Below are 10,783 nucleotides of genomic sequence, written 5' to 3'. Positions count from 1 at the left end.
CATTCAGGAGGTAAGTAATAAGTATAGAGCTCAGTTGTCAAAGAAGAATATTTCTTCCTAGAAGGTTCTGGAAGAGGAGAAAGGATAGACAATTTAAGTAATCTGATACGGTAGCCTTATTTACCATTATTGCTTCAAATATATTATGAGAAACATTGATAAAATCTAGTAGTCTTAATTGTAACAGATTTCCACAATCCATAAAATTCTGTATTCGCTTCTGGGTGTGATTGTGTATGTTTTTTAACATTAACGTTTTGGATCATACTCTATGATCCATCATCAGGATGATAAAGAGAGCTAAGAAACAGAATTCTAGTAGTCTTATTTACCAAAATAAATTATAAGCAGATTCAAAACACGAGAAACTAATGTAATTATTCTACTGAAATGGTAACCAAAATTTAACACGCGTCTTGAGGAGAAACCTTGTCAAAAAAAGAATTCATTTAAGATTACAGCATGTACCACTGGAGTTGTTACATGTTGGGCTCCAACTGCCTCAAGTGTGAAGCAGTTTCAACCTATTTGTTAGCACCAGGTATTGCTTCAAGTTTGAAGCATTCCCACCCTATTTATCTCAATTCAAATTCATGTGTTCTGCAGATGATGTACATATTATACAGCAAAGCAACCGAGCTTTAATTTCAGATCAATTAAATATCTTAGTTCAATATTGGCTTGATTGAAAATGATTCAGTCAATTACGCGTTGTAAGGGGAACTCTGGCTTCATGCACAGGTGTCACATCAGGCGAAGATCCATAGAACTGTTTTACCTCTCCATTTCCATATTTTAATCGTCTTCCAGATTTTGTATCCCCATATGATTGCACTAGCTCCTCAAATGAAGGGGTTTGTAATTTTTCAATGCAATCAACACTTGGTATGCAAATAGATCGCCTCTTTGGTGTTGTACAGGTTGGCTGATCTTCCTGGTTATTATATTAAAGATGTTAATGTTAGACAATAAGCCAGAAAGTAACAACAAACAGAAACATTACAAGTTGGGTGATCTTCCTGCTTAAATCCTTAATTTATTCCAGACAGAACTTATACTCACCAGATATTCCGTCACTAAATATTTGTCTGTGTCCTTGGTTATATCATCCACCCTAGTATTGTGGTTATTTTGCAGTCGAACAAGATTGCTTGTACCAGAAGCAATAGCAGGTTGGATATCTTGGCATACATTGTGATCCATTTTTAATAAATCTACAGAACATTATCAGCACGTAAATTACGCACAAGAGAGTTTCAAAATTACAGAAGCTCAATTTCTGAAATTCAAAATCACAGATGCATTTGAACATACCATTAATATCAGACAACAAACTTCCCATTCCCTTCTCAATTTCTACATGAGCTGAAGATGCATTGTGTGCGAAGTCAGCAAGAACAACTCGATTAGCCTCCGTGTCTTTCCTGTAAGATGGATGCGAATCTCCTCAATATCATGTATTTAGATAAATTAAATGAATTGCTTTGTAAAATTCAGCATATGGCATACTTGACAATATTATCCACTGCTTCAACGTTTCTCTTCCCCATCTGCTGCACGGAAACTTGTGTGTTTTTCCATTGGATCCCAGCAGTAGTGGTTTTCGTTGTGCTGCAAAAAAGTACCTTCTTAGTAGTAATCAAGTAACAAATCCATAGATATTTTTTTCTTGAACCACAAATAATGTAGAAAAATAGTGGTGATCCTTTATAGTGGTGATCCCTTCTTAGAAATGTGGAATTTCAGCAGGTACTCATACCAATCATGAAGGATTGTTTCTATACAGCGGTGCCCTGCTTCCACAGAGGACACATCTTGAAGATAATCATCCTCAGCTTGTTTGATGTACACATTCCATTCATTTTGGGCAGCTGAAGTGATAATTTGCATATTCATCATTCCTTCTTGCAATTCATGTGCTTTATCAGAAGTAGTTGTCCGCATGTTATGAACAGCAGTGCACATCTGAAAGGCAAGAAGAATCATTCAGCAAAAGTAATAGATGATCTGATCATTAAATGTAGAAATACACACTAGAGAGAAGGTACACACTAGTGTGCTTTTTCTAGCCGTTGAACTTGCCAATATTTCAGATATTTTCTCCAAAGTTTGCTTCTCCTCCTCTGCTACAAGCTCCTGTGGAAATGAAAGTGCGTGTATAAATCACTTAACAAGAATATGAAGAATGACAGGAATGTGCTGTTGTAATCATGAAATCTTACCTCATATGATTTCTCAAGATCCAATAAATTCTTGTCATGGATCGTTTGAGTTTCTTCAACAAATTGATGTAGTGTATGTGCATTCTTGTGAAGATTCTCAAAGAAATTGATGTTGACTTTTGAAACTACTCTTGTAGACTCCATAGTTCTCTTAAATCTCTGCACAAATATAAGAGTGAGATTATATTTGACAAAGCAAAAGCCTAAGACCTTATGTAGCGAATATGTTGTACTTTAATGCTCAGATGTATAAATATGAGTAGTTCCAACCTCTTGTTGCTGGTGGGCATAAGAAGCCATTTCCTTCTCCTGTTTCTCAAGAGCACATTGAAGTTCAATGAGAATTGCATTTGCCTCGGAAACAGCATCTTCTAGAAGCTACAAAACAAAACAAAAAAGGGTCCCCCCACTTCAGCCACACATTTTAGAAAGGAAATACATAAATCTACTCCGAACCATTTCAATGAAATCTCAATGATGGAATCTTACACTATTAAGATCTGATGCCTGTGAACTGACTGCCAAGTTAACCCTCCCAAAAGATGCCAACGTTTTTTCATCAAGTTCATTCATTAGGTTGTGCAGACATTTTACTCCAGAGCAGTATATTGTCTGCAACCTTTCCACCCTATTTTTCACTCCTTCTGTAGCCTGTGGCAGTATTATGAGGCTAAATATTTATAAGAAATGAAGCCATAAAACATTAACATTTAAATTCAATAAGCAACTGGGAATTGAATTCAAAAAGGCAGTTTTCTTGCCTGATTTTTAGTTGAAACAAAGGATAGCAGTTGTTCTCCTGTATTTTTTAGCTGTTGTCTCTGTTCGGAAACTGAACCTACAACAGAGTTATGCAAGAGTTCCAGATGCTGCAACAGCTGTGATTTAAATGTTTGAACTAGATTCTGGTTTCCAGTTTCTATCTTATTCTTGCGATCTGCAGAGACGAAGTGGAATAAGTTTTCTGTAATAAAAATTGAATTTCACAGTATAATGGCAGTTCTACAGGAAAGAAAACAAGTACCAATTTTGGCAAATAACCCATCTACATCCTGTGCAGCAGTTTCTAGCTCTGATCGAATATCTGATGCTTGGTCAACAAGGGATTTTTCTGTTCAAAACAATTAGAATCATGTTAACACTCTTGCAAGAATCGGCACCTCAGCATTAACTATTTCCAACATCAATTACCTGACTGTAACAAATTTGAAATATAAAACTCCTTTTCTCTAAGTGCATAGTTAGCTTGTTTATATTTTTCTTGAAGATCTTTCAAGGCTTCCTCAGTATCTTCAAGGCTTTTCTGTTTGCATCACAAAAGTAAATATAATTTAAGTTTTCTGAGACAAAACTATTAGGGATATCCAGAAAGAAAAAGAATAAAAATCATCCATACATGTGCAGCCTCAAGTTTATTTTTCAAATCTGCATTTGTTCTTTGCTGAATGCTATGCAGATCCTGTAGCTCATTGATTTGCTGCATGCAGAGAAGACAGAAAATGTCAAACTGGAAATCCAACATGGACTACACAACTACAGAGGATACCAAATTGTGCAAATACTTGCCTTATCCTTGGAATCAAGTTCAAATTCCATACGATCAATCTTTTCAGTCATGGCCTGATTGAAACACAAAAGACAAACAAGAAAAATAAAGTGATATTGTGAGTTGAGATAACCAATGATTGCCGAGAACAATGTGATGTCACTGAAATTACTGTTTGATTAATAGGTTCACCTTTTTTTCAGCTTCTTCCTGTATAAAGCGATCTCTTGGAAGATAAACACCATTCTTCTCCCTTGCAGCACGCACATCTGGTACCATTCAGACACAGGATTGTGCTTCAGGAAAAAAATGTTTACAGAGGAAACAAATTTTAAAGATTTATTTGCCACAAAAGACACTGAAAATATGTGCACAAATGTAAACCTTGTTTGAGCCGTTCAATATCCGCATATAGATCTTTGATGAAGGCAGACTTCATCATTTTCTGATTAACCTGAAAAAGTAAACACCCGAATGTAAGATAACGAAGTGCAACCCCAGTGCAACCAGCTTTAAGAAAGGCGTAACCAAAGAAAAATTTAGAAATAATCAACCTTTTAAGACTTACCTCAGGTTTGTTCTTTATGTTTTTAGCACGATAAGCATAATCTAGTGTGCTAAGAGTTTCTTCGAGGCAATGCACTGATGGGGATACCGTAGCAATTATGCAAGTCTTTGTTTTGCCACCAAGAGATTCTCTCAATAACCTTGTTAGTTTGCTATCTCTGTTGAAACGGATGAATTTCATTAACAAATAATGCACTATACATGCCTGATAAAGAGAACAAGGAGATACACTGTCAACTAAAAGCATATATGGTTGAAAGGATGTAACATACCTATAAGGCACATGACCTAAATGCTCTACAAGTGCAGTGATCACACGGCCAAGTGTAAGCAGGCTCTTGTTGATCTCCCCTGCTTCCCTTGCTCTACCCTGCCACATCCTTAATGTAAGTGCATGTTGAGTAGATTTTGGGCTCCCATGGCAATTCAACAGAAGCTGATCTTTGCACATTTGATAACATTACTACTTTTACAGAAACGAAATATTGCCCTTGTCATCCTACCTCTCTGGCTCCAGAACGTGATATATTTTCCGATCCAGCCAGATCTACAAGATTAAGCTTTCCACATCTAATAAGCTCCTCCCCCTCTGCTGTTGTTTCTTTAATGTGAATAGTAATAGAGAATATGGAGTGTGAACGACTGCAAACATGAAGGTGTCACATTATTAATGAAATAATGGTAAAGCTAATAATGTACATTAAGAGGTTGGTACTCAAGTTACCTGCTCTGCTTATTTAACAAAGTTTCTGCAGTGCGCCTCTTGGAAGATCCTCTTTCAATCAGATTATATATCTCATTTGCACTGTATACAATCTCTTCTTCTAGGCCTCTTACCAGAACTCCACCTTTACCATCTTCCAAGAGAGTGATTGACTTTTTTGATTTGTCATCAAAGTGCTTAGGAGAGTCCTCGGTCGCCAATAAGTCTGTAATTTCTTCATTGTATAGCTCCAGGAATGTGACCTTTATACTGTAGTCAGCACTCTGAGATTCCAATGTTTCAATTATTTGGCGGACAGCTCTAGGTATGACTCCAGCATCACTAGGGAGATCTCCATTCTAGAAAGCATCGATAGGTTCAAAGATTCAGAAAATTAGATACTACAAAATTTTAAGTTCTGAAGTGGGCCTTTAACAATCACAATCAACTTCTAACAACATTTAGGGCTTCAAAGTTTGTCCAATGTTCTCTCCTGCTACTAGAGGCAATTATATTATACCCCTCAAGTGGAAACATAGCTATCAAAAGCCATCATAATTGAATGGAAAACTATCAGAGGTCTTTTGAGCGCTCTCTCTCACCATTAGGCAGTGGCATTCAATCTGTTTGCTCTCCAACAATTATAGAAATAAAAAGGCATGATAAATTGAAGAGAAGAACACAATGAATTATTCATCCCTCTCTATTTTGAAGAGAAAGAGTTAACTTGTTTTAACATATATAATAATAGCAATAAAAGACTTAAATTCCCTTGAGATATTGACTTGATCATTCTTCTCTATTTTGAAGAGAAAGAGCTCATTCATTTTTTCATATATAATAATGGCAATAAATGAATTAAATTTCCTTGAGATATGACTTGACTATTGGGCATATTTGAACAGACAATAATTTACAAGTAGATTCAGGTCACACCTTCGTTTTCCGTCCTGCTCCTTCCATGGTATATGTTTTCCCTGTGCCTGTCTGGCCATAGGCGAAAATGGTACAGTTATACCCATCAAGGACTTCATTAACAATGGGAGCTATAGCCTGATCGTATAGGGTTCTTTGTTGGGCCTTGGGACCAAAAACCTGTCACACGTTTGGAAGCAGAATTCATGTTATATTTTCACTTCAAGGCAACTCCTGTAAGACGTCAAAATGTGTAGTATATATTCCTGACCTTGTCAAAATTAAAGGTACGGTCAGTCAGTTTGCTGGCTATACTTTGATAGACTGTAACTTCTCGTCTCTGCTCGTTGCAGGATATAACCTGTGGGGCATTAGCCCTCAACTCATCTTCATTAAATGGTCTGAAATGTTTGCAACGAGAACTGTGAGATTTTGTGAACAAAAAAGTACTTGAGCACCAACACAACAATAATTTAACATCGTCTTTTATTGCTTGGCCTTAAATTTTGATTAAATTTTGACATATAACTTGAAAACTAATAAAACAATGATTCATCGTGATCTTTATTAAAAGCTACGGAATTCTGGCAGAAGACATTTATTATAAGATTTTGACAAAAACTATCCGAATTGAATACCAACAAATAAATGATGCACTACGATCGATGATAAATAATCTGAAATATTGGCAAGAGAACTATATGAAGAGTGTACAGCAAACATAGCACTTGGTGAGTTATCTTCTTCAAACAATTTATAATTTTGGCAGAAAATGACGTGAAGGATAAATTTAGATTTTGAAAATAACCATCCGGATTGAATATCCACATAACAATGAGGCACTACGATCTATGATAAATGACCTGAAATTTTGGCAAAGAAAACTATATGAAAAGTCTACAGCAAAAACAGAAGTGAATTATCTTCTTCAAACGATTTGAAATTTTGGCAGAGAATGAAGTGAAGAATTCAAATCCAATATAACAAGGATCCACGATCATTTTCCTCAAAGGGACCAAAAATGTGGTTAAAAAAACCATTTTAATAATTGAAGACCAAAATAACAATGATGCAACATCCAGAATCGATGGCAAAGACAATGGAAAAGAAACAAATAATGAAGTATTTAACTGTACCTGCATCTTAGGATAACTTGCACGTTCACTCCTTTCTCCTTGTCAAATCTATTGGAAAGGTCCTCAACAACTCTGGATTCTCTGGTTTCACTCCTGGAAGCCCTTCCTCTCTCTGATCTTGGCGTCTGTGAAGGGGATGGAGATGCAAAGGATTTCCTAGTATATTGTGGAGTATAAAACATGGTTTCCATGACAAATGCGCTCTTTACAGCTGTTTTGCAGAAGCAGCTCAAGATTTCCTTCCCTCAATTTCGGATATACATCCAGAACACCAAAGCTTGAATGTATACAAACAATGAAAAATACCCACAAATTGCTAATAATCCACAGAATCGGCGATGCAACTCTGCCAAAAGAGAAAATGCACAGTAAAAATTGCAAATCGGCAGCGCCACATCGGACTTTTGCAGTTCAGTAAATGCTTTCAATCCTGCTAAATAAAGAACGAATATGTAAACGTCAGACGCAGGGCTAAGTAATTCTTCGAGCAGAGAAACAAACTTAATGAGGAAAAACAAGGCGATCAAAGGTGATCCTAAAATTAGCAACTACTCTGTCAAAACCCCTTAAGATCAACAGCGAGTAGCTTCCTTTCTTTGCACAAGTTCCAGGACTAGAAGCCCAGCTAATGGAAAGGAAGGTCGGCAAACTCACAATATACCCATTTTAAGACAACTAAATGCTTCCAACACTACATGCGACAAATATTTCCCAAAACCTGACGGCGACCCGATTAGATAACTGCAGTCAAACACCTGAAACGCTAAATCTCGTAAAATTTCCTCTAAATAACACGATAAACACTAAAACACTCTCTGAAACATGACAAAACAAAGCGGGAGCTAAGTTTAGCACCATTTCCCCCACACAGAAGAGATTCTGAACCCGTGAAATAAAGAGCCTCTAAACCCCTGAAATCAAAAGCTTCAAAAGTTTCCTATGCCATCAACAAAAATTATACTAAACTTCCGCAAACATTTAAAACGACTCCCGATATTCACAAATTCACCCTTAATTCAAACAAACAAAGGATTCCTGTATATACTTTCCCTTCAACATACAAAACAAAATTGAGGGATCCGTCGCTCTATTGAAGCATTTTAACTTTTTATCACAATGAACATGAGTAGTGTTGAACTCACCAATGTTTTTAGCAGTATAGTCTTCAAATATCACGAACTCTTCAAACTTCCATGAGAAACACGAGATCTTCACTCAGAGTGAGGAAAAGCCTGGTTTTCTGAGGCGTTAAAGTTATGTCAAGAAAATGATTTTAGCGATGAATGCTCAAATCGAGGACAGATATTAATGTGTTTTGTGAAATTTTGAAATCCTCTTAACGGTCTGAAATTTGTAATGGTGTCTTCCCAACCGTTGAAGAGTTCCCCCAACGTCTCAATTGTTGAAAAATTGAAATTGACGTTTTACTTTGGAAATCGTGCATTGATGTTCATTTTCTTGTGTGCCACAAAACTGAGGATTTGATTTTATGTTATTTTTGTATTTATGCCTATGACATCACCTTGCACTTTGTTTAAACCATTCGTATCTCCCATTTCTATGAACACTTGTAAATCATAAAAAAATTAATGAATATTTTCAAAAAGACATGTAAAGTAGGGTAATTTCAATCAGTTAATAATAATTGAATTTATAATAAAATAATAATAATAAGAGGGAGAGTCGCTCCTTGAAAGTTAAAGTCACTAGTTGAAGGAGGGGGGTTAGATTAATAAAATTAAAAATCAAATTATATTAAAGATAAAAAAGAAAAGATAATATTACTTAATTTGATTTAATGGAATTGAAACTTCTTATAAATAGTTCTTGAAGAATTCATTGAATAGAAGAAATATAAACATAATTAAAATATATGTCAATTATCAAGAAGGGAAAAAGTCAAGTTATAAAGAAGTATACTTAAAAAAGGAGTATCGAAAGGCTAATAGATTATCTTGTAAGTTATATTTGGCTACAAAAAGTTGTATCCAAATGTAAATATAAAAAGATGGAGGAAGAATAAAATTTTATTAAATTTAAAGAAAGTATATTTAACCATAATCATGTCAAGATCCTATTGTTCACCACATGTGAGTAAGTGAAACAACATAAACTATTATCAAATCAACAACATTGGTTTAAATTTCATTTCACACCAATAGACATGCTTACCATGAATATTTGAATTGATTTATAAGAAACCCTTTTAAGAATGTGATGTATATACATAAGACCTAAGTCTCATATTACCCTTTCGAAAGGTTTAAACATCTACTAAACAAACATCTTTGATCAACCCATAACACTTAAATGGATTCAAATCACATGGAATCTTCATTCATAGTCAAATTTAAATAAAATTATATGGAATGCCATATTAAAAGTCCTTTATCTATAAATAATTTATTATATGTAGATGTTGTTTGCTAATTGTTTGTTTGTATTAGATATAAGAAGTTGTCTATTGTAGAGTGAGATGAACATATTAATTGTCTAGGTAATAACAAGTACATCAATACTATTAGATCAAGGAGTCCAAAATATATCTAAGACAAAAAAACATTGCTCCTATAGCTGAGTATCATGAAAACAAATATGCATTGTGACCAAATGCTATATATTCTACAAAAACTATGAAAGTCATATAAAAAAAGCATGTACTATAGAAGAAGATCATTTATTTCCTTTCCTATACACTTAAGCCACCCCATTTTACACTACAACATTTGGGATCAAATTGCGATGACAATTTGCAATGGCGATGTAATTTGTGGTCATTTTAATTTATTTATTTTGCAATTGTCCCTAATGTCATCGCAATACGAACACCAGAGTCATAATTGTGACTCCCTCGCAAGCATTAAAAAAAAAAAAAAACACGACAATCATTCTTAGCTCTCTCATTAAGATCCTGATGATGGATCATGGAGTATGATCTGAAACGTTGATGCTAAAAAATCTTACACAATCTCACCCAAAAGCTTGAATGCAGAATATCATGGATTGTGGAAATCTGTTGCAATTAATCATTTTCCATTTGTTTTGATTTTCGAGAGTTGTGCACAAAAGAGGTTGAGAGCTCCAAACGAGGGTGGAGAGTTGTGAACGTTGTCATGGCCCTTGTGATTGGTGCATTTGGTTGATGTGCCCTCATGATCTTTGCATTTCATTTATGTGCCCTTGCTCTGCGATTTCATTATCGTGTCGTGCCCTTGCTCTAAAATCTTATTGTCATGCCGTGCCCTAGCTATGCAATTTTCTTCAAGGGCGAGAAGAGGTATGTATGTAAATTTTATTTTTCTTTTCCTTGTAAACATGTGTGTCTTTATATTTCCTTCTAAAGATGTATCTCTTTATATATTCAAAGAGATCTTTTTCAAGGTGCTTATTACATATATGATCTAGCTGCATACATATTCCAAAATCCAAATAATAAAACAATAAAACTCACTCAACCCGTGCTAAGTGACTTACCTCAAGATCCTGCACAAAAATAATGCAGACTACGAAAAATGGGTTGAGTTCGCAAGAAATTTTATAAAAACATATCATAGCAAATATTTTTAGAAAGAAACAAGCCATAACTAGTTAAATGGGTCTAGTTGTTGATAAGTTAGGTTGATACATATGTATATTTAACTGGGTTATGGCTTCTAGAAGGGAATGAGCCTTGTGATTATGCATATGTGCTTGG

The 10,783-nt window shown here is 35.1% G+C and overlaps 1 protein-coding gene across 1 annotated transcript; it reads right to left on the bottom strand.

The window, feature by feature from the left end:
- Nucleotides 1-416: 416 nt before the first annotated feature.
- Nucleotides 417-8,372, bottom strand: LOC149577762 (kinesin-like protein KIN-5D). The gene is made up of 24 exons (XM_089825611.1): nucleotides 8,232-8,372; nucleotides 7,090-7,522; nucleotides 6,225-6,354; nucleotides 5,975-6,133; nucleotides 5,060-5,397; nucleotides 4,839-4,977; nucleotides 4,608-4,705; nucleotides 4,337-4,493; nucleotides 4,153-4,222; nucleotides 3,961-4,037; nucleotides 3,789-3,842; nucleotides 3,619-3,699; nucleotides 3,414-3,525; nucleotides 3,247-3,333; nucleotides 2,984-3,159; nucleotides 2,712-2,873; nucleotides 2,493-2,600; nucleotides 2,223-2,381; nucleotides 2,053-2,136; nucleotides 1,760-1,965; nucleotides 1,510-1,611; nucleotides 1,315-1,424; nucleotides 1,063-1,214; nucleotides 417-934 (listed from the first exon to the last, which is right to left on the bottom strand). The coding sequence occupies exons 2-24, from the start codon at nucleotides 7,278-7,280 to the stop codon at nucleotides 701-703; spliced, it is 3,186 nt and encodes a 1,061-aa protein (XP_089681737.1). The 5' UTR covers nucleotides 7,281-7,522; nucleotides 8,232-8,372; the 3' UTR covers nucleotides 417-700.
- Nucleotides 8,373-10,783: the final 2,411 nt, after the last annotated feature.

Source organism: Cupressus sempervirens, chromosome 1, assembly GCF_028749045.1.
Source record: "Cupressus sempervirens isolate cs-2001-9-10 chromosome 1, ASM2874904v1, whole genome shotgun sequence".
Taxonomy (NCBI): domain Eukaryota; kingdom Viridiplantae; phylum Streptophyta; class Pinopsida; order Cupressales; family Cupressaceae; genus Cupressus; species Cupressus sempervirens.
The sequence above is the reverse complement of the archived record's forward strand: the minus strand, read 5'-3'. Positions and strand labels throughout refer to the sequence as shown.